Source organism: Myripristis murdjan, chromosome 8, assembly GCF_902150065.1.
Source record: "Myripristis murdjan chromosome 8, fMyrMur1.1, whole genome shotgun sequence".
NCBI lineage: Eukaryota > Metazoa > Chordata > Actinopteri > Holocentriformes > Holocentridae > Myripristis > Myripristis murdjan.
Window position 1 is genome coordinate 12,015,109 of NC_043987.1, and position 26,878 is coordinate 12,041,986.

A 26,878-nucleotide genomic window follows, 5' to 3' on the forward strand; every position below is an offset into this window, starting at 1 on the left:
CCCCTGCCAAGTTTTCTATAATCCTGTATGAAGCAAGTCCTGCCTCCCTGATTCCCTGTCACTTTATAACACCACTTAGCTGTGAAAACATCCACTATCTGTCCTGTTGAGGGAGATTAGTTTAGCCAGTTATTCATAATAACGAGGCTTACTCATTAATTGAATACATGATGGTAGGAAGGATACTGTCATCTCAAAACTGAGAGCCTTCACCAAATCCCTGAACCTGACTGAGAGTCCATTAAAGGATTAGCCTATAAAAACGTCCAAACAAAAATGCTGACAGCCAGCGATATCCAGGCAAAGAAACAGCCTGCAGGAAAAAGAAAGAGGAACCATAAAATAAATATCATGAGGAAGAGAGGAGAGAGGCTGATTTTAGAAACGGGCTTGATCACAAAGAGCAGTATGTGGTTACAAAGAAAGGAAGTGATGCAATAGTGAGGGCTTTGGGGAAGAGAGGAGGAAGAGGAGGAACGCTGAGAGGAAAGGAAAATGTCCAGGGAAGAGCTGCAACCGCACCTCCTCTTCAGACCCCGGCTCTCTTAAGAAAGCAAGCCAGCCTCACTCTTTTTAAAACTTGAGCTCGTCTGTTTGTACGTCCATCCATCTCACTCACTCCCCTTCCTCTCCCTTCTCATTCCATTCCAGCTCAGCGACTTCCCTTCACTCCAGCTCAGAAAGGGATGTGTTGAGTTGCTGAAAAAGCCAGGAGGTGAATCGTCTTCACAGAGCAAGGGGGCAAGGGACTACTTTTAACAGCATTACCATTTACAGTAAAAGTGTGTCTCTCTCCACCCGGCTAAAGGGAACCCATAAACCAGCTGTGGCTTTTTGACTGTCCCATTGATAGGAATATTAATGGAACGGCAGGAGTCGATAAAACCGGGCTCCCATCTCCCCAACTGACTGAAACACATTTCAACATCTACTAGCCTCTGCTGGGCTCCATCTGCTCTTGTCCTCATCCTGTGGATGTTGTCTTGCACTGTTGTCACCCTCGTCTGTTTGGCTTGGGCTGTTTATATCACTCTTTCCAACAAACACTCCATCTCTGCCTCTAGGGCCCCACATCCTGGCTTCAGCATGACCCAGCTACAAGGGTGGGCAATATGGACTAAATCAAATGTCACAATACTTTTTAACGAATACCATGCTATCGATATTGTGACAGCATTATGGGGGGTGACTGTTGGTGCTTCAAAAATATATATATATTTACAGAGTTAGGGTTAAGAGATTTTTGATAAATAATCATTAATGATTTGAATATGATGACCAAACAGGCAGAAGTAAATAACATGACTAAAACAGTCTAACAAGCTCATAAAACTGTATCCCTAAACTCTTATGAAGCCTTTTACACAAGGATATGACACTAGGGGTATCACGTTTCCGTACCCACGATTCAATCTGCCTTTTGATTTTAAGGTCATGATTCGATTTAAACTTTTTTTTTTTCCAGCACTGACAGCTATGCCATTGTTGGATCAAGTCTTGATAATCTAACAATGGTCTTTGTAAAGATCAAACTACATGGTATCAAGTGTGATATTACTGCCATACTTTTAAACTTTTTTTTTTTCCAGCACTGACAGCTATGCCATTGTTGGATCAAGTCTTGATAATCTAACAATGGTCTTTGTGAAGATCAAGCTACATGGTATCAAGTGTGATATTACTGCCATACTTTTTTTTTCCTTCCTTAAATGTACCACACTGATGACCGCATGTTAACAGAGTCATAGTTACTCTGGGCGTTTACCCATGCTGGGTTGACCAAGTCCCAACGATTTTCAATTTAGAACTGAAACCGTGACACCCCTATATGACACAAATATGCTGTGTCACAGTATGGTGTCATCCAAAATCTCTGATATCTAGTCTCATATCACAAAATACTACCAGCTACCTTCATCTCTTCTCTGCCCAAAGATCCACTGACTGAGAAATGAGAGAGTGGGTGCCAGGTGGCAATAGGAGAGGTATTGAGTCTGTCAAAGTTAATTATGGGCACACACATCAACCCCTCTCTCTTTCTCTCTCTCTTTCTTCCTCCTGTGAAAGCGGGACGGGTACAGCCGAGGAGACTAGAGAGCTTAGAGGAAATGACAAAGTGAGAAAACTATTTTGCCATTTGTGGAACTTGTTGTGCGGATTCTTGCAAGGCGAGGGATGGCGGCTTTTTTTTCCCCTTCTTTTTCTGAGCACACACTGAGCAGCTCTGAGGGCTGAGCAGTAAATTAAGTCTGCTGGAAAATAACCACACCGCCTGACAGATCTTCATCCCTTTCCATTATTTTTCACATTCCTGGCCCAAGCAGTATCCAATTTCACTTTGAACCATAAGCCAGTCAATGCCATCTACCAGTACCAGCTAGCCCCCTACAAAGTCTGATTTAAGGCCACAGCATGTCACCTACACAGCAGCCTGCACTGATTATAGCGGTGCAAGTCTCTTGATACAACTAGCCCAGGTCATTTCCATCTATTTTTAAATATTGTAAAACGCTTCAGTTATAGTGGACAGTATCAGGTTAAAAACGAAAGTAAAGATGGATGATTAGAGAGAGCAGAGTGTGTTACTGTCAGACAGTCAATACACACAGATTTTTCAGGGTCATAGATCAGGTCAGAGATATCTGATCAACTCACCCTGTTGATTGCACACATGATCAGCTATCTAACATGGCAAATCAGCCCAGATACAACAAATATTTCACTGGTTTGCCCATCTCCTGAACCAGTCAAATGGCAATTAGGTAATGATTACATAACCCTTTTAACAGATGTGAAAGAATGCAGAGGGGAGTTAAGCTACAAATTTCTGCATGTCAGCAATCAATTATTTCAAATGAGAGCATATTTAAAGCACACTCTAATGGCGTAGCCAACTTAGCTGGCCAGTGCCAACAGTATTCATCTCTGACAGCCCTAGTGAAGACAACCCTCTCCCCTCCTCTGCAATATCCATATCACAGCAGCTGCAATGTTTTGCTAAAAGTTAAATGTGACAGTATACCATTATAAATGAAGTATTATGTTACTCCAGAGAAGCCCTAAGTCTACACAGCATATTCTCCAGACATAGAAACACATGACCGTTTGGTTCAGAACCCAGAAGGAAAAAAAAAATCATCCTCACACCATCCTCATTTTACTAGTTTTTCTCCAGTTAAAATGAATATCATCATCTTTGTCAAAATAAATGCAACATGATATTATTTACCTTATAGTGCAGCCCTACTAGCTGATGTAACTTGATCCATCAATACAAGGACACTCCCTTTGATTCAGTGTGGATAAAGACAACCGCAGTCTGACTATAGGAGGCCATCAGCTTTGATACCTTCATCAAACAATGCATCATCAGACCTCAGAGAGTCATCTGGTGAGCAGCCTGATGTTTGGTCGACAGGGAAATAAAATGTGCAATGGGAGACAAAAAGGGAGACTTATTATGCACCATGTTTCAAGGTTCACAGTGTGAAACTGTGTTTGAAGTGTTTGAGGTGAATGTGTTGTGCAATCTCTCAAGTATTAACAACTTCTCCATGTAGTCACACACCAGGTGTGCAGGTCACACACACCCAACTGAGGACAAAGTCTGTTTCTGACTTGCATTGCAAGGAAGCGTTACCAGTCAGCAGCTATATGAGGTCTTGGTCTTAAGGCTTATCATGATGCATCCCCCAGCTTCTCTCAAGATGCATGACTGGTACAACACGTAATAACTATATTTCCTATGCTCTGTAAAAATCAGTGTTCATGACCACACAGCAGTCAAATATGTAGCAGCAGCACACTAAAAATGACAATTTATCTGACTAGAATATCATTTAAACCTTACAAAAACTGCAATGATCTCAGTCAGGATGCCGTGCAGGAAGGTAAACTGAGAGGTGCTGCTTTCATCTAGACCAAACCTAACAGGAAGTAAGATCATTAAACTTTTCAGAGAAGTGTGGGCTGTTGATTGGCAATCTTTGCTTGAGGGTGATCTCATCATTACCAAAGTAATGATAAGCAAGCAAACCAAAGTGCAGGGAGCAGTGTAAGTGTAATTTACCATGCCACAAGCAATAATCACGAGAGCACTAATCAAGGACACTCCTTCCAGAGCGATATTGAAAAGAAACCCTTTTGTTTGGAGTCCACGTCAGAGTGCAGCCATTTCCTGGTATTGTTCACTTCTATTGAGACCTACAGGTGTGCACCCTGAGGGGGGGTGAAAGGGATGGGGTGGGGACAGAAACAGAAGCTAAAGGAGAAAAAGCAGAGAGGACAGAGGATGCAGAGAAAGGGCTGAGGAGAAGCTGAAAACAACACAGTGGAACAGCAGGAAACAGGAGTGAAGAGGAGTAGGAAACCCACAGCAGACACTGGTGCAAATTCACCCTAAACCCCTGACAGCTCAACCAGTCTGACTGACCTAAATTAATTATGTTGTTCATGTCATTCAGAAGACACATCTGTCGGATCACACCAAAAATAGACATGACATTGAAGGTGAGAGTAACACATTATGCTGCTAAAATACTAACCAGAAAGTGTTCAGTATTAATTACGTACATAAACTTTTGAAGTAAAAACAGAGATGATGAGAGGCATTTCGAGATACTCAAGAGTATTATACTGATTGCGTGCAGCACTATAAGGAAAATCTATATGCTGTGACATGACACACAGCCTAATCTCTTCCTGACCAATGAAGCATATTCATGTTCTCCTTTCTGACTGGGATGTTCTCTTCTGCATGGATGAACTTCAGCTGACTTCAGCTTGGAAGGAACTGTGGAAAGTATGATACTTGACAGCCCATCAATCATAAATGTTTAACGTATACTTGAAAATGTATGCATAATTTACTTGGAAAAATTAATTGGAAGATTCAAGGCAAGAGTTGTTTTTTAAGCCCTTGATCATCTCCGTCTAAAGCAGCCTAACCGATCCTTTTCAGTGTCAAAAGCATGTCAGTTTCAAGAGTACAGAAGTGTTGCAATATTGCTTATTTAAAAAAGATAATTGACAAAGGCAACCTTGTATCTGAGCTTTTGTAGCCAGAACTATCATTCCTGTCTCTAGTTTTTGTCTAATGCTGACAATCTGAGCTCAAGGGCTATTTGGGCCAGTAAATCCACTTACAATGCCACATACACAAGACAGAAGATTAAAAACCACTACAATTTATTTAGACAACCTTGAGGCCTCGTAACAGAAGATGACTGTGGGATGCAATGCACCACAGTGTGTCATGCTGCCCTCTGCAAGTCACACTGTCATTTGCAACAAAATGAAGCAGCCTGCAAGCAGTCTGCCTCAGCCAAGATGGCTGTTCTCAACAGCCTTAAATGAAACCTAAATATCCACAGGCATGTTTGCTCTCACTGTATCATTCCAAAAAGATTGAACAGCTTCCTATTCTTCCATACAGTTTAATAAAATGTCTGCGTTTCATTTTGACTAGCCTACAGTAAATAACTCTTCCAGGGGGACCTAAGGACATCGCTGACACACATATGGATGGAATGCAGCCGTCTCTGCAGGGGGCTTCATAAGAGTGCCGAAATTGGAAATAAGCTAGAAGAATTGGCCTCCAGAGGACACACTGCACGACACACTGCCAGAGCTTAATTCATGGCTCAACCACACTAACAGGATGTGACATACTGACTGAGTCTCACCCGATGTGCCCTGTCGAGGTTATAATTACAAAGTCTACCTTCAACAAACGAAAAGGTCTCTATGATACAATGTGGCACAAGTGTAAGCGCAAAGTACACAAAGAGACATTATAGTCCACTGTCTTGTTGCGTACAATAATTTTATTGTCCTTTGCTCTACGAATATGAGTGTGATCCTGAGGCTACAAACAAATACACACTAACAGGTTTTTGTATTGTTGAGGTAGTGTAATAAAGGATTCAGTGTGATCAATCAAACAACACTTACGCAGTCTGAGAACTACAAAAGTTAAAGCATTATGATTTAATAGCTGCTAAGCCGAAGTACGTGAAATGAGAGTAGATGGCTTTGATTATTACAAATGAAACCTCAAAAGGTGCTGCTTCTAAACCATTGTACAATGAAGAACAGGCACGGATGGCAACCAAGCCTTGTGTTTATCATGGGGTAACATTAAAGGTGTGAGAACTCTGATGCCAAAGCTCACTTGAGGGGCGTAATTTCCTCCCCAAAATTGAATCCTTCAAAGACTGCCATGCTCAAAACCAGTAGGGCGTGCCATGCAGGCATACTGTGGCCCATTTCCTTCCCCAAGCGCAAACAAAACGATCTGCCAATGAACAGAGCAAACACAAATAGCACTGACAAAGCACAAGTTTTTCATAGGCACATGGTACCACGGCGTATCTGTCTGATAAGTGTGTGACACATTTCCCAACTAAGAAAAGTCCATTTTGAGACGTACCCTATGTGGGACATGCCCGAATGAATGAATGAATACATAAATCATAAACGCACACGGCTGTGACATTATCTTCAATGTTATTGCACTGAATGAATTAAATCAGAGGATCATTTATGGACTGACTGACTATGGGGCTAGGTTCCCAAAGCTTTTCATAGCTAGATGCCTTAATGGATCACTGACACCCAGCCAGTAAGACTCTGTCCAAAGGAGTGTGCTCTACCCAGCTTTAGATGCCTATTATTGAAAGTGGGCAGACAACATCAGTGGAAAGGGAAACAAGATAAACAGCCATTTTCTCGCATTGTGCTAACCTCTATTGAATGAAATCTTAGTAACAAAAAATGAAGGAGTCACTTAAATTCCCTCAAGGACCCGGTATGTGGCTACAGCAGGCAGAAAGTAAGAAAGTGCACACACACTACAGAGGACATGAATGAGGTGAGCTGGTCGGCGGCTGAAAGCACAGCGCGTCCACTAATGAAGTGACGTCACGCCGAGCAAACCTCCAGTCCGCTTGGTGTTTGCGTGCCAGACGTCCGCCCGGCCACACACGGCGTGGCCAAAAACCAGGCTGGCTGCTGCTAATACAAACTGAAAAGTTCAGCCGCAATGTAATGAGACACTTCCCGGCTTGTCTGTGAGCGAGCCAGGCCTACAATCTCAATTCACCTTTGTCCCGCCTGTGCCGTGCTAACTTAGCTCCTCACCACCGGCCCCTTTTTCTCCCCCTTCTTCTTCTTCTGACTGCAACTCATTCAAGCGAATCACTTCCTGGCTCCAGCTTTTAGCTTTACCACGCTGCTACAGTGCTGCGCTTGACAGCCTGCAACTTTACTTAGCGACAATTCACACTCTGCTTCCTCACACCCAGCGCAGGCTAAACCTCGCAAGATGTAGTATTGATGCTAAAAAGTTGGAGAACTCCGGAGTAAATCTGGGTTAAGGAGGTCCCACCCAGTGATGAGGTTGATGAAGTTGCAGTTTCCGTCCTTCCTGGTTCGTTGCACTTGCTAGCGGCATGAGCCCGGCCACTCTGAATGAGCATGGAGCAAATAAATATATATATGTATATTTTTTAAAAAAAGGTGTTGAAGCTGTAATATTACCTGCTTTTCAGGTGCAGGACGCCTTTTAAAAGGGTGGCTCAGTCGTTGTCAGTGTCACTGTGAAACCAACTCCTTTCAAACCGACGGCAGCTTCGTAGAGAGCTCAGACTAAACTAAAGTGCTCGCTTCCTCCCTCTCTTTCTCCGCTTCAATCACTCGTTCTCTCTCTCTCTCTCTCTCTCTCTCTCTCTCTCTCTCTCTCCCTCCCTCTCTTTCTCTCTCTCTCTCTCTCTCTGTCTTTTTTTCCCTCCCTCTTCCACTGGCTGGTTGAAGTAATTTCACTCTGTGCGTAGTCAGCCGGGGTGCGGTCCAAAAGGGGGCGTGGCTTTACGACAAAAGCCCCGCCCCCTCCAACCACTAGCAGCCAGTGCTTTGATAATTCAGACACTTTGGGCCAATCGTGTTATGCTAGAGGCGTGTTTCACTGAAGGGGTGAGAGCCACTGGGCAGGGAGGAAAAATGAACTTGAAATAGTGGAGTGGAGAGAGGGGGGGCACAGATAAAGCTGTGTTTAATGAGAGAGGTATGTGCATGCTAAGGATTTTTATGACCATATAAGTACCAGTCACTCTCAGGATGGGCTGCATCATCCAGGTTCTCCCTAAATGTGTCACTAGGCTGTAGTCTGACCCCTGTCTGCTTTCAAAACTCCCTGTGATAGATTGAACTGTTACCCGGCTGGTATCTCTACTGAAACGCTACTGAATGCCAGAAAAAATCCACACAAGGGTATTTTTTTTTTTTTTACTACTGCTACCACTTTTAATCCAGAAACCTACTGGTCTGGTCTGTGTTATTAAGACAGATGATTACACTGCACTGGCACGCAAACTATTAATAATTAAACAGTTAGAGAAATCTCTGCCAGTATTTTAACCTTGTGAAAACTATGTACATATGCTTGAGTCATTACACACAGTGGCATGAATATATTGTTTTACTGATATTAATATGATACTTCAGTCATCCTCATGGGGAAATTCTCTTGTTACTTTCCACAGGGAGGTCAGAGTCAGGGCCTGAGGAGTAAAATTGGAGTTTAGAGCAGACTTAAATATGGTAATACTGTAATGACTTAACATTCATTTGGTTGTGTCACTATGATCAAGGCAGGCTGTCTAATAATCTTTAACCCAAAGCAGCATTTGATCTGTCCTGTGATATCAAGACAAACCTTACACTGTTGATGATATTTTACGTTTTGCAGCACAGCTATACAAACTCTCACGTTTAACCCAAAACTGCACACTTTTTTTGCCATTGTACAATTAGTATACTAGGTACATAATTTTTTCAGTGCTGTGAAGTTTAATTCAATGCATCAGTATAAATCAGTATGCATCACAGAACATGAGACAATAACGGTAGATAAAGGCAACGAATGCAAGAAGTATTGCAAAACACGCAAGAAGCTGAAGTGCAGTTGTGTGGTTTTACTTTCTCAGGTTCATAACAGTCTAACAGGTAGGCCTGGATTCATGACCAGACATGCTAATACTACGTGGGAACCACTGCAGGTGACAAGCTAATTGATGTTATGAACTGAAGCACTAGTTTAGTCTTAATATCAATCTTGGCAGTTGTTTTCCTTTTTTTCTTAATGCAGGGTGAGTTGTCTCTGCTTCAGAGAACGGCAACGGCCGGAGGTTTTTGAGTTTGTGTATGTTTGTGTATGTTTATTTATTTATGTGTGAGAGAGAGGGAGAATTTCTATGCACGTGTTTATGTAAATGAAACCATGGAATGTCAATGAAAGCCAACAAAAAATTAAGAAAAATGCAGAAGTTTAGTTAAAATACAGAGACAAGCATGGCACTGGTTAAAAAAAAAAAAAAAAAAAAAAAACAAGAGGAAGGAATGAGATGGCGAGACATGGAAAATGGACAAAAAGGGATGAGAGAAATGATAAATGTTGGGATGAAAGTTCTGCTCTGCCCCTGCCAAAACCTACACAGAGCACTGGAAGAGTACAATGTGAACCTGTTTACCTCACATGGGCCCTTTGGGATTCAGATTGGGTGATCGGAGCCCAGCCTGGCGGGTGGAACTGAAGGCACAGGGCCAATACACATGCCACAGACAGAGGGGAGTCATTAGCAATGGAAAATAAATATTTTTCACCCCCTGTGTGAAAGTGATCGGTAGCACAACCTGAGACCGAGGAGAATGTTGACTACAGGCCCGAGTGACAACGAGGAGGGCAGGTTTGTGATAAACAGTGACAAAGATGGATGGAGGACAACAAGGGACGGTGATTTGACACATTCTTGACCTGCATCTTTCTTATCTCCTCTTTCTCACATGACCAGGGGTGACTCCAGACAAAATATGCAAAATATGCTGAAATAAATAGTACATTGATGAAGTGACTTTTTGACCTTAGTGTGTTTGAATTTCCTGTTTTGTGACTGACACCTGAAGAAAGCAAGTAGCTGAAGACATTCTGATTGTAATGAAACAGATGATAATGGCCTGAGAAAAAATGATGCAAATACTGCCTCTATAGGTGACATTCAATCACAATTACACATTCACCATAGCAGACAAAGGCAGTTCTCATGCAGGTTTACCCCAAGAAGTCACATTATATTGAAACAGCACCTATGGCATGGCTGGCATCCTCTGACAAACATAGGAAAGTCACATTCTCTGTGCAATGTGTGATTTATGTCCACTATGTGTGAGTATGACAGGAATGTGTTTGTGTGTATTCCTACACGTGCATCCCATGTATACATGCAGAACACATCACTGAACACACAGCATGGGTGGAAAAATCAATACATTGCACACTCTGGTCACTCTATAAGTTGGTTGGTAATACCACAAACATCAGCTGAAAGGTCAAAGTTCAATATATCTATCTACATCCGCAATACCTGATGCTGAGAGAGCAGCAAGTCAATAGATAGATAGGTAGATAGATAGATAGATGTTAAATCAAAGTATTTTTGTGCTTTTATATATCGGGTATGTGTTATTGCATGTGTAATTTCTCTTCCCATGTGAAAATGACATTTTAACCCACTAATTGTCTCTTTGCACAAGAAATGAGGCAAGTGTCAACATGACAAAGATGTTCCCAAGTAAAAAAAAAAAAAAAAAAAATCACGCCTTAATTCAAATGTTCACTTCCAAAATACCTGTCACACATGATGTCAGAATATAATGTGGGGGGAAAAAAAGTTGAAAACCAACTTGTGTCAAAAATAAACACCCATGTGGTTTAAATTCACATTTTCACAAGTAACTTTTCAGGCAAAGGAAGCCAGTCTGACTCCCTAAGTCCAAGGCCCAACATTCACACAAGACTGACAACAAACTGAGCCCAGAAAGAAATAATTAAAGAATTAGGAAGCGGGCATCACTGTGAATTACCAAATATGGGCACTTCTGACCTCACTATCTCTCTCCATCCCTCCCGCTCTCTCCCTCCCTCCATTTCTCTGTGACCTAGTCTCCCTCTCTCTCTTTTTTCCTTTAGTTGGTTGTAATAGCAACAGGGTGTGTCTGTAATTCAGGGTGTGTAAAGTCATTATATCATCCAGTCAGAGAGAAAGAAACCCATTCAGTCACACCATGTTAAAAGGATGGTATGTTAGCTCGCTGACCACTTTCACTGTGTAATTAGTTGTGTGAATTCATGTGTGTGGGCATTCATGTTAGAGCGTTCATGTTAGAGTGTGTGTGTGTGAGTCTGGGTCTCTGTATGTGCCATCATATGTGCGCATACATATAGGTCAGATTTGACAGTAAATGGGTTATTTCATGCTCCTGTTTGACCCAGATCCTGTGGCTATCTCATAACCTGACACGTACGCTCAAAGAAATTCAACACAAACACATGCTTGAGTGTGCGCCCGGTGGATATCAGTGCGAACACGTTGTTTTTTTGTAGCAGCGGCCAACCCCCCTCGTGTTTTGTTCAACATCATCCAGCAATCATGTACGAACTTCCTTGCCAAGACTATTTACACAACTTGTTTTAATTCACACAGGCTTTTTTGGCATGACAAGGCAATGCTGAGGGAGACTGACTGTTTGTGTGTGTGTCCTTAAATGGCGGGGCGCATCCCTCACTGCAATGTCTAGAGCCACAAAAAATAATAAAGAACAGCTTTACTATTCCAGATATGCAATAAAGACAAAACAGCAAGACAATTTATTGTCTCTTCTGTCCTTTAGTCTCACCCCGCCACCCTACCCCTTTTCCTTGGTAATCAGTACACAGGAAGGGGTGATAACACACATGTTGACTCACAAGACTCAGGAATGTATAGTAAAGAGAAAACATGGGAGGCTTTTGTTCTAGCCATTGTGAAGATGTCTATTTCATCATTTATCTGCTACAAGTATTTGATGGCATCTCTAGCCAATGATAAGTCAATATTGCATTGTAAGGCGTGTGTGTTTTGCATGGGAAAAAGATGGAGTGATATAAAGAGCAACAGTAGCTGCTTTGTCTGTGTTGGGCTGGTATTTGTCTGGAACAGAATGGAGACCTAACAAGCTGAAGGGCAGCGTCTGTTTAAAATATAAATACTGCTATGTATTTACTATAAACACAGAATACTGTCAGGCCGTGCCAGATTGGGCTGTTGTTACACAGTATCTCTCTCTCCCACACACACGCACATACACACATACTGCAAACACTCAGACACTAACACGTGAGTGCACACACACACACACACTCAAAGCACATGCAGGTCCACACACACGTAGAAAGGGTATTTGGTTATGTGACACAGGCAAGTTCAATTCACCCAAACACACAGCAAACATGAACAGTTTTAGACTCTGAGAATCGCAGGCAAACAGGAACAGAGCAGTCTGAGGAATTCTGCAACTCTCTCCCTCTCTGCCCGTTTGTTCAGCACTCACTGGCTTCCCCTGTCTTTTTTTGCCTTATATGGTAACAAGAGTGGTTGAGTAAGAGAGAGAGACAGCGGGAGCGAGGACGGAGGTGTGGTCTATTGTTTTTGGCGGAAGAGGTGTAGAGTTACGCTGCTCATGAACCTTTGCAGCCTGCCGTCATCCCTTCAGTCACCTCATTGCTATGACTTAAGGCAGACCGAGAGGATGAGCAGACAAAGAGGAGTGTAGGGGGCAGGATGCAGGGGGCAGCGGGCAAGTTGTTTCACAAGTAAAGCCAGTCATCGGTCCTGAAGTCTGGAAGCTGGACACCCACAATTGGGAGGCGAGAAACAGGCTGAGACAGACAAGCACGCAACCGAGAAAGAAGTTAAAAATAGCCAATCATTAACAAAGGTGCTGCCTTTCAATTCCAGCCATTTAAAGTATGCAGTGTCCCAAAAGGAATGTCTTTCATCCAGCGCACAAGAGCTTTGTATAATATCTACACCACCGGCTGGTCCAGCCCCCATGCTTCAATCACACCTGATTATGTAATGCCAGTGGAATTCCCCCCATTTAAAAACCTCTGGATCTCTGCCTCTGTTGGCTACTGAGCAACACAGCCTCTCTGTGTGAATGTCCTGGGGCTTTATTTGTGTGCTGATGATCTAATCCAAGCCAGGACCTCTAAAACTGCAGATGGAACATGTCGAATGTTGCGCTTAATAAGTAGTCTGGAGGCCCGTGCCACGATCATGTCAGCTGTGGGCTCTGTAATAACATGCTGCGATGGGAAGGCAGGGCAGGGGTGGGAAAGTTGCTTTGGTAGCAGTCGTGAGAGAAGACCATATGATGAAATTATCCCCAGAGGGAAACTGAACGCAGGTGCTCTCATTCCTGTCTCATTCATGTCTCAGCCCCTGCTGACATCATTTACTCAGTGGAGTGTGATTCAACAGCAATAACAGAAAACACTTTGATTGTACATTCCAGTACACATTCATGTCTTGCTGGAGCTGACAGGTGTGAATACTACATGATAAGCTGGACAGACATGTCAAAATATTGCTTTTGTTAGGGCATAGGTTCTATTTGAACTTCCACATATCCACTATGTGCATAGTGGTAGCTTAAATTTAACTCTGTACTCCTGTTTGAGATGTAGATAGGGTCGGCCTTTATCACCCCTCTTATTTATGATTACAATAAAGTGCTTTAAATTGCTGTAAGAGTTCATAATCAGATTTCTGGTATACTTCTCAGTCAACTTGAACATCGCATTGCCCTCTATACTAATGACATGATCCTTTTCCTTAAGAATTTAGGTGAATCTATTCCAGCTTTTATGGATCTCATAAAAAAGATTTTATGTTGGTCACTTCAAAAGCAGCATCTAGTTTTGCTCACTTAGGAACACCAATTACTCAGATTAGTAGACTTAAAACCTTTGAAGAGCCTGTCATTGAGCTTGTCGTACTATTCATCATAAACATTTTTCTTTAAATGTCTTGTATTCTGTGTTTAATTGGATTTCATCAAAAACAATGCATGGCCATCCCTTTATTATCCTCGGTGAAGAAAGTTCTAACTAAAAATCTCTTTGGAAAAGGTCTCCTGTCAGAAATCTGTGACTTGGGTTGTGAAGATGGTACCGAGAATAATATCTAAATGATCCAAGTCATCATTCAAAATTTCCCTAAAGTTAAATTTTACAAGTATTAGTGAGGAAATGCATTTAAGTATCAAAACTGAAAGTAGTTATTGTGAGGAATTGTTCCTTTCAGGGTGTTAAAACCATATTCTGCAAACAAAGAAGTGACCACAGCCATCATTTATTGGACGTGTGTTTGTTGTCTGTCTTTAATTGTCTCATTTATTGCACTGATCTGGAGTATCACTTTTAATTTCGTTATACATGTGCAATGACAATAAAGGCTTTCTAATCTATCAGATAAACATCGTGGTACAAGTTTTCCTGGTGTGGTGAAGTTATAACATCTCATAAAATAGTAAAGGACAATGGGTCAAGGAAAGTAAGGGACAGTACGTGAGTAAACATGTTACTTTCCACTTCTCTCTACTTTCTATTCTACCAAAAAAAAAAAAAAAAAAGTACACAGCTAAAGGCCTACAGAGACTGATGATTGGTAGACAGCCAGGTCAAAGACTTGGAGAGTCACATCTGGACTGGTGACAGACACACAGGCCAACAGGCAGGTGGCTTGACAACACTCCCTCGAGCAGGTGGAGCAGGAGTGAGATGGCGTGCAGAGCGATGATCAGTGCATCACAGAGCCAGAGAGCAGCAGAGTTAAGCCTCTGACGCCACCGCCTCTGATGAATGGGAGAACGGTTGCTGAGAAGAGGATGTTTGCTCAGGTGTGCGAAGTTTGGGACGCGGATGCAGAGATGAGAGAGGCAGACAAGCAGTCAGACACAGTTGATTTGAGGGGATGAAGAACGGGGGTGTAATTTGGAGAGAGGCGTTAAGTGGAGGGCTGGTGTGTAGGCGTGTTTTTTTTTTTTTTTCTGCCTACACTGATGAGAGGGTTGGAGAGAGAACATGAGTAACACCTACATGTTCAGACACAGAGCGGCCAGAAAGAGAGAGAGAGAGAGGTGGCAGGTGTCACAAACTATACGCAATTAAATAGGGAAATGTGATTTAGAAAAATGGTTAATCTGTTGGCAGAGAGGAAAACAGGGAAATGAAACAAGGAAATAAGACAATTGCATTTTTAGGTTTAACAATGTCTAATACACTATTGAAACCTTTGCCTGGTTGAGGGAAAACCTTAGAAACACTTCCTTCTCCTTAAACTCCTACAGCCAAACAAACATCACACCAGCACTCTATTTCTGCATTCCACCAGGCTATTGTACCAGAATAACTCAAAGGGAAAGTACGTGACTTAAATACCATGTTCATTGACATCATTGTCATTAGAGGCAATAAACAAAGTGGTTGAGATAAAGAATAAACTCTCACCCCTAAGACAGATCTTTCCGAAACCACAGACAAAAACACGCCTTGATTACAGACCATCTTTAAACTCCTTTATTACTTCACTTGATCATATTACATAAATTTTATTTCAATAATAAACTAAGTCAAACACATAACCATATTTGTTATTCCCGCTTGACTCACATTTCACAGTCAGTACCCAGAGACAGACAGACTGCAGACAGAAACACACACACTAACACACACACACACACATACACACATTCCTTTCTCACGTTATTAGGCATAATGGTGTAAAATGACTGTGTGTGGCCTTGCACTGCTGGAGAAAGGCCACCCTCGTGTGGACAGAGCAGGAACTGCAGATAATGTTGTCACAAAGCTCATTCACTATTGTCAAGTCTCCTGTAAATCCTCCCTCTCTAAAACTATAAACGTTCATCCCTCATAGCACAGTATAATTGCAGTACAATGGAGTAGCTGTCCACTCTATAAAATCTATTACAGCAAACTGGTACTCACTGGCTCAGCTGCTCTAGTAGTTTGGATAGCCTGGAGCCATTACATTACATTACATTACAAAAGAGAGATGAAACCGCTGCAAAATGGAAGCATGACATTACAAAAAAAAAAAAAAAAAAATAGGGCTGGGGCTCCACAAAGGCACACACCCATCACTAGACTAAAGAAAGAGACAGAGAGAGAGAGAGAGAAAGAGAGAGAGAGAGAGAAGCAATAATACACAGCAGAAGCAATGTGAACATTTGAGAGTTTGCCAGCTGGGATTGTGGCAGGGTTTTGTTAACTTGTTGGTTGTCATTTAACAAGCTCAAAATGGCTGTTGGGCACTACAGATGGTGCCAGAAATCATACAAAATGGCGTCATGGTGGTGATGAATGACAGGGGTTGGGCCACACACTGTTTATTGTCCAATGAGTTTGCTGACAAACGAGTCCAGCTGATCGTCGTCTTTGATCCCCACAAACTGGTCGATGACATCGCCTCCCCGCATGGCGATTACCGTGGGAACCGCAGAAACCTAGAGACAGAGGCAAGTCACTACAATGAAAAAACCAACCGATACTCTATACAAACAGCACTCTTCAAATAACGAGGCAGACAATTAAACCAACATCAGTGATAGCATAAAAATAATTCTTACCCCATATTCAATAGCCAAGTCTGTGTGATCATCTATGTCAACCTTTGCCATGGCAACACGGCCTTTCTGTTTAGCAACGGCCTTCTCCAACCTCGGCCCAAGGATCTTACAGGGACCACACCACCTAAACACACAAACACAGCCAATGTCACAAACACAAAGTCAAGAATAGACAGCAAACATACAGGCTACAACAGATTTAACAAACAGCAACATTAACTTTCCACAAAGACGTATACACTGTTTGAAAAAATGAACAACTGCTCTTACAAACTTATTGCTGACATTAAGGCAGAAATGGATGTTGGTGGTTATTTTGCAACTTCTATTTGAAACATCTAGATCGCAGAATCATTTCTATTTTTGAAATAACTTAAGGTAATTTATTTATTTATTTAATTTGTATTTCCTTTTTTTCCCACCGTTGGCCATGTAAGCTTTAGTACCACAGTCCATGTCTTGTTGCTAAGAAACATATGATTGAATGCTAGGTAGGCATGAATTTTGTCAGATTTTGTCACAAATTCCCCAAAAGATCTGCTATTGTCTGGCCTTAGTCAAACTGAACCTCACTGGACAATTTGACCATTACCCAGCACATGATGAATAACCTTAAACATGCCAAATGGTTTCAATGTGATGTACTCCATATTTCCTGCGCATAACCTCTCATCCTGAGTAACCACACACCTGCAGCATATCACTGTGAATAATGTTTTTCCTTGGGCTTATATGTAAATAAAGATTATTATTAGTAGTAGTAGGAGGAGGAGGAGGAGGAGGAGGAGTTTGTTGGGGTTTACTGTAAAGGGTGTTTCAATTTATTCAGTTAGCCACACAGTTCCTTCTCTTCAGATACTATTAGCTGATATACAGATACTGCAACAAGCATTATCTTGATTTTACTACAGATCAACAAACTTGTCTTAACTATTGGGGACAAACTGCTTTGAGTCAATGAAGGCTACACGTCTTACTAAATAACACTGGCTGAGAAGCATAGGGATGAGCTACCCATTATGGTTCACACAAGATTTTAATTCTACAGAAACTCACACTGCCTGATCCTGGTTTGATCCTAGTTTTATCTCACTATGGCTCCAGCTGCAACCGTCTTGTTAACACCTGTCAGCTCTTTCAGGCACTGAAAATCTCTTTCGATACAACTAATTAAAAAGCTACACAGATGGCCAGTATAAATATAATAAACTCTAGAGGGGCATAGTCACTCAGGTATTATGAGTGAGAGCTGATACCAACTGCATCATGATTCATGATTCAAGTATCATATGTATTGAACTGTGATGTCCTTTTTAATATTCAGCCCTAGTATTTATATATGTAACAGTAAGACACATAGTTAATATCTCTATACATTTGAAGTGACAGGCATGGGCAGCTGTTGCACACTTTTTAGGGGTCAATGTATAAATTACTGAATAACAATCATGTATCAGTATAATGAAAAAAAAAACTGCTCTAACACAGTGCTGCTTTTCTGCACTAACAGACTGATAACTGGTCTGAGCATTTCAACACAGCCTTCAGGGCCCTTTCTCTAAAGCATATTTCACATCACTGTTTCCCTGTGTGCGTCATTTTAAAGAAAGGACTTTCTCAGAGCTGTGGTGATCTGGGAAAGAGCTCTTACACCACACACACACAGAGTAGCATTACTTTTTAGAGTGGAAACATTTTCTGCCAATGCTTCTTGTTTCTTGAAAATGCCTCGTTGGAAAGACTAAAAGAGTAAATTAGATCTTAATATAGACAAGTAGACCAGGCTTTCCGTGTCAGAGCACCATTTTTTTGGAACACCCTCCCTGAGGAAATCAGATATGCACAATCAGTGTCATCTTTGAAAAAAAAAAAAAAAAAAAAAATCACACACACACTCTGAAGACCTACTTCTGCAGAGGTGTTTTTGTATTTTATGATGTTTTTTGTTTGCACAATATTTGTTTGCCCTGTTTCCACTAGGGATAAACTGATTGTGAAATTCTAGGCTAGCGATGTTGAAAAATAACAATTTGGCTGATAGCTGCTACTCATGTTTTTTAACTGAACTGTTGTAAAGCCTTTCAGGCCTTAATTACAAATTATCTTTGGATTAGCACAAATTCAATTATACAGATTATATGAAACAAGCTTTTTTTTTAATAACCTTCTTTCACAGTTTCAAAGGTTTCAAACAGTGCCTGTATTTACTCTCCCTGAATTGCACAACATGTTTTCTTGTTTGACGGGGGAATGGTCGGCACCGTGGGTCTCACAACTCAGTCGACTAAGGGGACAACCAGTGATTATTAACAGTAAGAGCAAGAGAAGACACTCAGCTGTAGTCAGCACTTGGCAGAGAGCCACACTGGTTGTAGTCGCTACAGATGTGCAATCAATCCAATTTCTCATTTTCTAAGCTACAAGCATAACAATAATGATGATTATAAAATCAATGAAAATACCCTTGTGTCCTGGAGGCATTTTTTTCGTCACCACCATTAGTCTCAAGCTCCCTGGACAAAAGTGGATGGATAAATATTGGCCACTAACATCTGTGAGTGTCATCTTACTGACCAATAGCCAATATGAGCTGACACTGATATCCCACTGATAAATCAGTGCATCCCTAGTTTCCTCACGTCTTCCCCTACCAAGGGTCTGTAAACATTTCTTTGCTTGAGTAAACTTTTGTTTGTCCTGATTGTGAAGCTTGATTGTGAAGTTTTCTGTAAAATACTATACAAATAAAGCTATTAACACAGATGGCATCTTCAAACACCCACACAAGAGAAAACTGTTCTCTAGATACACTGTTTACTTGTGTGTTGAGTCACTCGATTACATGCAACACGTTCGTCTGCCAGCATCTTTGTGCACATTAAGCCAGTTAATTTAGTTCTCCATGCAGTCAAGTCTACGCCTGCCCGACCGCACCTCCTCCTGCTGATACTCACTGCGCATGGAAGTCGACTAGAACGGGCAGCTCGCTGTTGATGACTCTCTCTGTGAAGTCCTCGTGGTCCTGAACGTTGAAGGAGACCTCGCGGCGAGAGGTGTGAGGGAGGGAGCGAGGCAGAGTGCGAGCGGGGGAGAGGAAGGAGAGACGAGGTGTCGCAGACTGCAGCGAGGTGGAGAAGGAGCAGGAGGAGGAGACTGTGGTGGACGCTGGAAGACGGCGGATGTCTTTGACGGTCAGGGTCCAAAATCTGCGGACTAGCAGCCTGTGAGCCATCTATATGGAAGACACAAGAGAAGAAGCAGAGGAGGAAGAGATGGTTGAGGAGTTAGACTGTTGTTTATGATGCCACGTCCAGACTGAATGAACCAAAAGCAGCAGCAGGGCTTCACAGTGCTCATGCAGGGCAAGCTCGCTTACAGCCTCTCTGGAAATGTAGGTTACGCCACAGGTAGGCGTGTATTCCTGCATGATACAAGTGTGACAAGCTGAGCAAACAAGATTGAACTGGATTCTCTAATGATTATAATGCTGCTGCTGGTTAGTAAACCTAGCTCAGAAGAAAGCAGTAATGAATTTGTCAACCCGCAGGCACAGGACCTCGGCTCATTTTATTAGCAGGAAGTCAGGACCTTTGACAAACACTTATAAAACCCAACAAATGGATGTGTGTCATATTGAGGTTAGATTTACCACCAGATACTGACAAAATCTAGCTTGGTAGAGTAGAGTAATTAACAGTTAGATATTAGCCACATGTTTTTAGTATATTTTAGTTTTTAGTACTCTTATATTTTGCTTTTGATCCACTTTATTTATTTTGTTACTTATGCATATAATAATTTAGCTAAAGATATATTTCTCCTGGAGTTGAGGGATGTATTTGTGTAGTTATTATCGTTCCTGTGTAATGTCTGGATAACCTGCTGCTGTCACACAAGAATTTGACAATTTGGGATCACTAAACTACATCTGTCTATCTATCTATCTATCTATCTGTCTATCTATCTATCTATCTATCTATCTATCTGCCACCGGTCAATTTTCACAGAGGCTGGTGTAATAGTTGACTCTCCCGCGCTTTGACAGCAAATTCACGATCATTTGGACTTGAGTTTGTCCACCAGAGAGTGACATTAATTAGTTTTGTTAGTAAACTGGGCCAACTGGCTGCTGGCCTGGTGCCGCTGGTGTTAAATGAGGTCAGTGGGATAATCTCCGCTGCTAGGACACCTTAAGAGAAAAACATGTTATGCTAATGTTACGCCCCTCTGTAGCCGAAAACACAGCCGAGCTTCAGGAAGTCAAATAGGAGACTTGTTTTAATATTTCGTCCCTGACCACGGTGCCTTTCCCAGCCGCGACCTCGGATGTGTTTTATAATCCCACGCCTCGCCGCCTATGTAACTGCACCGGCCGCGCTCCAGCTCCGACTCCTCCAATAACCTCCGTGTGACTTTGCCCTCTTCTTCCTCCTCTCCTCCTCCTCCTTGCCACACCGCCTCCCCTCGTTTTTTCAAACACACAACTCCTCGAGCCAGGGCACAATTCCCACACCAAATCCTCACATGCCACATATAACACACGCATGAATGCGGAATAAAGGCTGTTGCGACATTTACCTTGCTCTGTAGCTCTCGCTGCTCTTGGCTGGCCGGACCACTGGTGTGAAGTCCTTCCGCTTTGCGAGGCTTATAAAAGGGACCGCGCAGCCTTTAAGCCCCTGTCTGCTCCACGGTGCTGCAAACAGCGCCGCGCTGTGGCCAAGTAAAGTACTGCAGTAGCAACTTCAATACTGTACACAGTACACATTACACATTATGGTTTTCACATGATTTTTTTTTTTTTTTTTTTACATGTGCAAGTATGCTTGTGAGTATGAGTGGGTACATATACATATTTTCTCTTAACCTTCCTGTTATTTTCAAAATTAATAACTTTTTTTTAATCAATTGGGTCAGTTTTACCACAGTAATTTAATGATTAGAATAAAAATAATTACCCAAGTTTATATGTCAGGCACTTTATGGATCTTGCTGATTACCTAAATACCCCTTTAATAAAGCATAAATGCTATCCCTCATACATAAAGGTCCCTGTGGGAATCATGTTATTCCCTCCAAAATGTCACATTAACCATCAGTGGTTCTCACAGTACTATACACTAAAAACTGATGGGTTAAAAAATAACCCACTTTAACTAACCCCTGGGTCAAAAAGGGTCCAACTACTTGCTGTGTTATTTTGACTCAAAAAACTGGGTTATGCATTTTGACCCATAATCTGGGTTAAACAAATAACCCAATTTTTCTTTTAACATGACCCAGGATTATAGTCAATATAACCCAACTTATAGGTCATATTCATTTTGCCCACTCAATCCAAAAGTTGTGTGGGCTAAAACTTTCACACAGTATTCTTACTAATTAAGCACTTCCACATTTATGATTTATGATTTTACTGCACGTTTCCACACAGTGTTACAGACACTAACACACATAACACTGTTCAATTCTGAATAGGCAATCACATGCAAGTGCGGTATCAGCAGCTAATTCAATTGTATACTCAGAGGTGGAGCCAAGCCCTGACTACAACCCAAGCCTGAAGACACACATCACTCACGGTTTTACACTGTTAAATTATCACGTTGTAAATTATTCAATAAATAGACAATAAATAGTCTGTATAAAATGTGCAAATATGCAATGTGCAAATATTCTGTGCGAACCAATAATAAAGTGCAAATATTGCGACTAAAGTGCCATTATTAAAGTGCATAGTTAAGTTGTCTGTTTAAAGTGCATTTTCTACCAACCATGTTGTGCAGTATTTACAAGCAAAGCTATCAGCCACTAGTAATGAAGTGCTCTTCGTTACACAAACTGTTCATAAAGTATTCAATCAATCAATCAATAAGCAATCAATCAATCAAACCCAAGTCTCTGACCCAACAATGGGTTACTCTCAGAAAAAATAACCCAGAAATATTACCCAACTCAAAAAACCCACAAATTGGGTCAAAATAAAATCCTTATAACCCAAGAAATGGTTATAGCTCTGGAAAAATAACCCAGAAATGTAACCCAACACAAGTAACGCAGGAATTGGGTTAAAGAAATAACCCAAGTGTTTTTAGAGTGTATGGGTACGGTTATGTTAAGTGAGGGCCATGAAGCAGAGGGAAGTTTTTAGACAATTATGACTGATACGTTATAGTTCCTCAGTGTCATCCAAAACAACTGAAACTAATTTCTGTAAAATGTTGATGTTTCTTATGTTTTATGCAACTAAAAAAAAGCCTAGGGTCAAATTGACCCCAGAGAAACACCAATGTCTACAAAATGTGTTCAGGATATTGAAAACATATCATCACGTTAATTTACGTTTACCCATTAAATCAGGAAAATACATGCAATATGAAGCAAAAAGAAAGAAAGAATGAAAGAAAAGTTGTTAATCATGTATTTAGGGACACTACATATTGAATGGGGTCAAATTGAACCCAAAGATAATAGGAGGGTGAATGTTATAATCATCACTGTTATAATTAGGGCCCGAGCGCTGGAACAGCGCGAAGCCCTATTGTTATTATTTATTGTGTGCTTGTGGATGTCTTTGACAGTGAGGGTCCAAATTCAGAGGTCCAGCAGCCTGTGAGCCATCTATATGAAAGACATAACAAAAGAAAAGAAGCAGAGAAGGAAGTGGTTGAGGAATTTAATTGTGGTTTATGATGCCAGTTCCAGACTGAATGAGGTAGGCGTGTATTCCTGCATGACTCAGGTGTGACAAGCTGAGGAGCAAACAAGATCGAACCGGATTCTAGTACCAGTATGCTTGTGTGTATGAGTATGTAGATGTTATATCTTACTGTTATTCTCATCACTATTATTATTATTCTTTGTGTAATTGCTTCAGCTTCAGCGAAGAGGCACACCACACACTCTTCTTTGTTCTTTTACTGCTGTTCATGATACTACTATATTAGTGCTATTACCACATTTTGGCCTTTTCTAATTGATTGTTATGGGACATTAAAAAATAAAGTTGCTGATCCTCACATCATTAAACTACAACTACTGCTTCCCTAGCCTCACCACTTTATGTAGTCCTTCAGCTACTTTAAGTACTGCTTCAACTACATCAACTACTGCTTAAAATACTTCAACTATGTACTTTTTCAATCTGAGGCAAGCACTCAAAGTTTCTTTAAAAAAAAAAAAAAAAGCATTTTCTAATTTTTTAAATGTCTGTCTTTTTTAAATGAAGTGTGCAGTTCATCAGTCAGGGATTTGCAAATGAAGTCACATTCTACTTGTACAATGACAAAAATCATTTTTTATCTTACAAATCTCAATGCAAATGTGTAGTATGTTGTTAAATCTATTCATTACATGTGGAAAATTCTTTATACATAAATACAAAGAACAAAAAAATGTATTGAACATCACACCAGTCAATATTCAACTTTAATTATTGATTAATATGCACAGTCCCAGACAAATTTAGCTACAAATAAATAAATTCTCCATATTTTGTATTCTAACTTTGTTTTTCATCAGGTATGTTTTCGTTCAGACTGTTAATTGCTAATAATCACCACTAATTAGTACAGTTTGAATAATCTCACTCTGCTATAAAGTTAGGAATATTTAACTAAAATATTCAGCTTTGGTTAAATGTTTCCACTAACAATTAAAAACATTTTCTTTCCGAGGAAACTGCAAGGTGTCAGATATTCACTTTAATGTCAACTCAGTAAACTATTCCTCCTCAGTCTGAAGTGAATGAATGATATTCACTCTGCACTCTTTTCATTCATAATTTAGAGAGAGGGTATGGCAGGGTCGATGGACTGCACCTTTCATGTCTGAGAGGGCAGCAGGATGAAAGAGAGAGGGTGGGTGGGTTGTTTGGAATAGAGATGATATTATGTATGGCTTAGATTGAAAAGTTGAGCAAAAATAGACAGGGAGACACACCGGACAGACAGGTAGACAGATGAGCTGTCAGACAGAGAGATTCTGATTAATGATGTGGTTGAAATGAGAGCAGAAAGTCAGCAGGTGGATGTACGAGTGCAGGGTGAACCTCATCCAGTGCCTGATGGCAAACCATGGACATCAGAGGAAATAACATTCATCTCCGAATCTTCTTTGAATCTTCTGGACATTTTCTCCGAAGAGCAGTTGTGAGGTTTCTTTATATGATAGTGTACATACAGTATATATAAGGATATCCACCATGACTGTTTCCCTCTGCTTTCTCACCTGCTCTGCTTCACCAGTTGCTTCAAACCCATACCATTTCTGCTGTGCGGTTAATACAGAAACAAAACTATGGCTTTAACATGGCTTCTATTTTGATATTTTTATGCATCTTTTTGTTCTTACTAGAGAAGAGGAATTTGTTCTGGAAAAGCTGAAATCAAGATTTCCTAGGTGATATCAATGCAGTATTCTGATCATTTTCACTTTGATCATCCTCAGCTTTGCACTGCTGTGGATCTGTGTATGGACAAATCCTCTGCTTTACTTAGACCACTTCAACAGGGGAATGAGCCATCCATCCCTTACGCTGGCAATCTGAGCAGAACATGAGTCATGGAGCAAGGTAATAGAATGGAGAAGGCTGGGAAGCTGAAACCCTCTGCCGCCCTTCGACCCCCGCCCTTGTTTCGCAGCATCGGGCTGTCTGGGCTTTCTGCCAGCCTTCCTCCACACCGACGTCTCCGCTCCATCTTCTGCAGGTCCAGAGCTGTCCTGCCTGTGCACACACACATCACCGGTGCTGCAGAAACACACGACCATGTCCATAAACCTCCATCATCTCCGCTGGGTCTCGATGATGTGCTCTCAGCAGATGCTCAGATCAACCCAGCTCTTAATGCACAGCAAACCGGAGCAAATTCAGATCTGCACAGTCATGCTGTTTTAAAGGCAGGACTTCATACAGACACATTGTCTCTAATAGCAGCCAGTCCTCTGGCTCTGAGCAAGCAGGAGGACAGTCAGCTATGTTCTCCCCTCTCTCCACCTGCAGTGACCCATTGCAAAAACAGAGGGAGGTCGGTCAGAGTGGTTTCACCACTTCAGACATCAGAGCGTTCTGGGTCTGGAACACTCAAAGAAATGAGAGAAAAGCAGCAGGGGAAAAGGAAGAAGAGGAGTCGAAAAGTGGGCTGCAAAGGAAAAGACTTAGGAAAAAATGCACTGCCTTCACTCAGTGAGAAAGGGGGGGGTGACGGGCTCTGTGCATGGCTGCAGAGTTTGGGCATTGCAGATAATGAGAAGGACTCCATCTCTGAAAACAAGCACAGCCGGCAGCAGCTATTTGTATCCAGATGCAGGAGGACGGCGAGCCACAGAGAGGCTTATTCAGAGGCAGTGGCAAGCCGCAGGAGAGACAGACGCCCCCATTTCCTACCTCCCATCTGTCAGTCTGGCTCCCTGCTCCATGTGCCCCTGCTGCTGCCCAAAAACTCCCCCCCGCCCTCGCCTTGCCGCTCCCCTCACCCTCCCTTCCACCCCCTGCCTGTTCCTCTCCTCCAGCCGCTCTCCTTGAGGAGGAAGTGAGATGCTGTCGGCGAGCCAAAGAGGGGAGACTCCGTACAGGTTTAGACTTTGTTAGGTCTCGAGGCTCTGGTCGTATACTGATCTGTGTTTCTGATTTCTCTTTTGCCATGTGAGGGATATTTACTGGCTCTCAGTTCATAAATCTGAATGCTGTCTTTGAACTTTTTAAGAACAATGTATATATTGAAATATCTGTAGGTTTCTTTTGATAATAAATTAAGTAATTTCCATCTTAAATAGCCTCTGATATGTCTCTTAATTGGATTAAGAAACCTTTTTTTCCTTTCAGAAAAAAAAATGTGCTCAGAATCAACTCTTCTATTACCACTGGTCATCAAGCCGAGTTCATTTCATTCTCTCCCATTTGATCCTGTATATTCCCACTTTTTTCCCCCTGTTTTGTCGTAATGTTACCAGCAGAGGGCACTGTCTCACGAAGAGACAGGGGGGTGGAGGGAGTTGTTTATGAGGCTGTGGCGGTTGGGGCCCGAACAGAGCCGTGCTCTGTGTCCCTGCTGAGGTGGGATCTGCATGTCAGGACCAGAACACACGCGCCTCAGTCCTGCTCACCGCTTGCCTCGCCCTGGCCCCTCCTGCACATGTTTACCCTCAAACGCAGCCCAAACTGTTTGTGAGTGAGGCTCTTTTTTCAAGGTGGCCCACCCCCCCACCCCCTGTTCCCGCCAAATAAACATTGCACCGGAAATTGCAGGGATATCTGGGATTTTTGAGGGGTCCCGATGGAAAGGGGGCGAGGGCTAGAACAAGGGTGCTCTCTGTGACACCTTGGAGGTGAGGGGAGGGGCGGGGAAGGAGA

The 26,878-nt window shown here is 41.9% G+C and overlaps 2 protein-coding genes across 3 annotated transcripts in view; both read right to left on the reverse strand.

Moving 5' to 3' along the window:
* The window catches only part of LOC115362905 (myosin-9-like), a 36,389-nt gene extending 28,646 nt beyond the window's left edge, over window positions 1-7,743 (reverse strand). For both annotated transcript variants that reach the window (XM_030056892.1, XM_030056891.1), the window contains exon 1: window positions 7,540-7,743. The gene's annotated coding sequence lies outside the window, so the exon portion shown is untranslated. The remainder of the gene's footprint in view (window positions 1-7,539) is intronic.
* A 7,688-nt stretch (window positions 7,744-15,431) lies between these two features.
* Window positions 15,432-21,214, reverse strand: txn2 (thioredoxin 2). The gene is made up of 4 exons (XM_030057294.1): window positions 21,106-21,214; window positions 19,482-19,759; window positions 16,528-16,651; window positions 15,432-16,404 (listed from the first exon to the last, which is right to left on the reverse strand). Exons 2-4 carry the CDS (start codon window positions 19,757-19,759, stop codon window positions 16,288-16,290), a joined length of 519 nt encoding a protein of 172 aa, XP_029913154.1. The 5' UTR covers window positions 21,106-21,214; the 3' UTR covers window positions 15,432-16,287.
* Window positions 21,215-26,878: the final 5,664 nt, after the last annotated feature.

Coding starts and splice junctions, on each gene's coding strand:
- txn2 (XM_030057294.1), bottom strand. CDS start 19,759: ATGGCTCACAGGCTGCTAGTCCGCAGATTTTGGACCCTGACCGTCAAA. Junction 16,652..19,481: donor CTAGTCGACTTCCATGCGCA/GTGAGTATCAGC, acceptor TTGTGTGTTTAG/GTGGTGTGGTCCCTGTAAGA. Junction 16,405..16,527: donor ACTTGGCTATTGAATATGGG/GTAAGAATTATT, acceptor CTCTGTCTCTAG/GTTTCTGCGGTTCCCACGGT.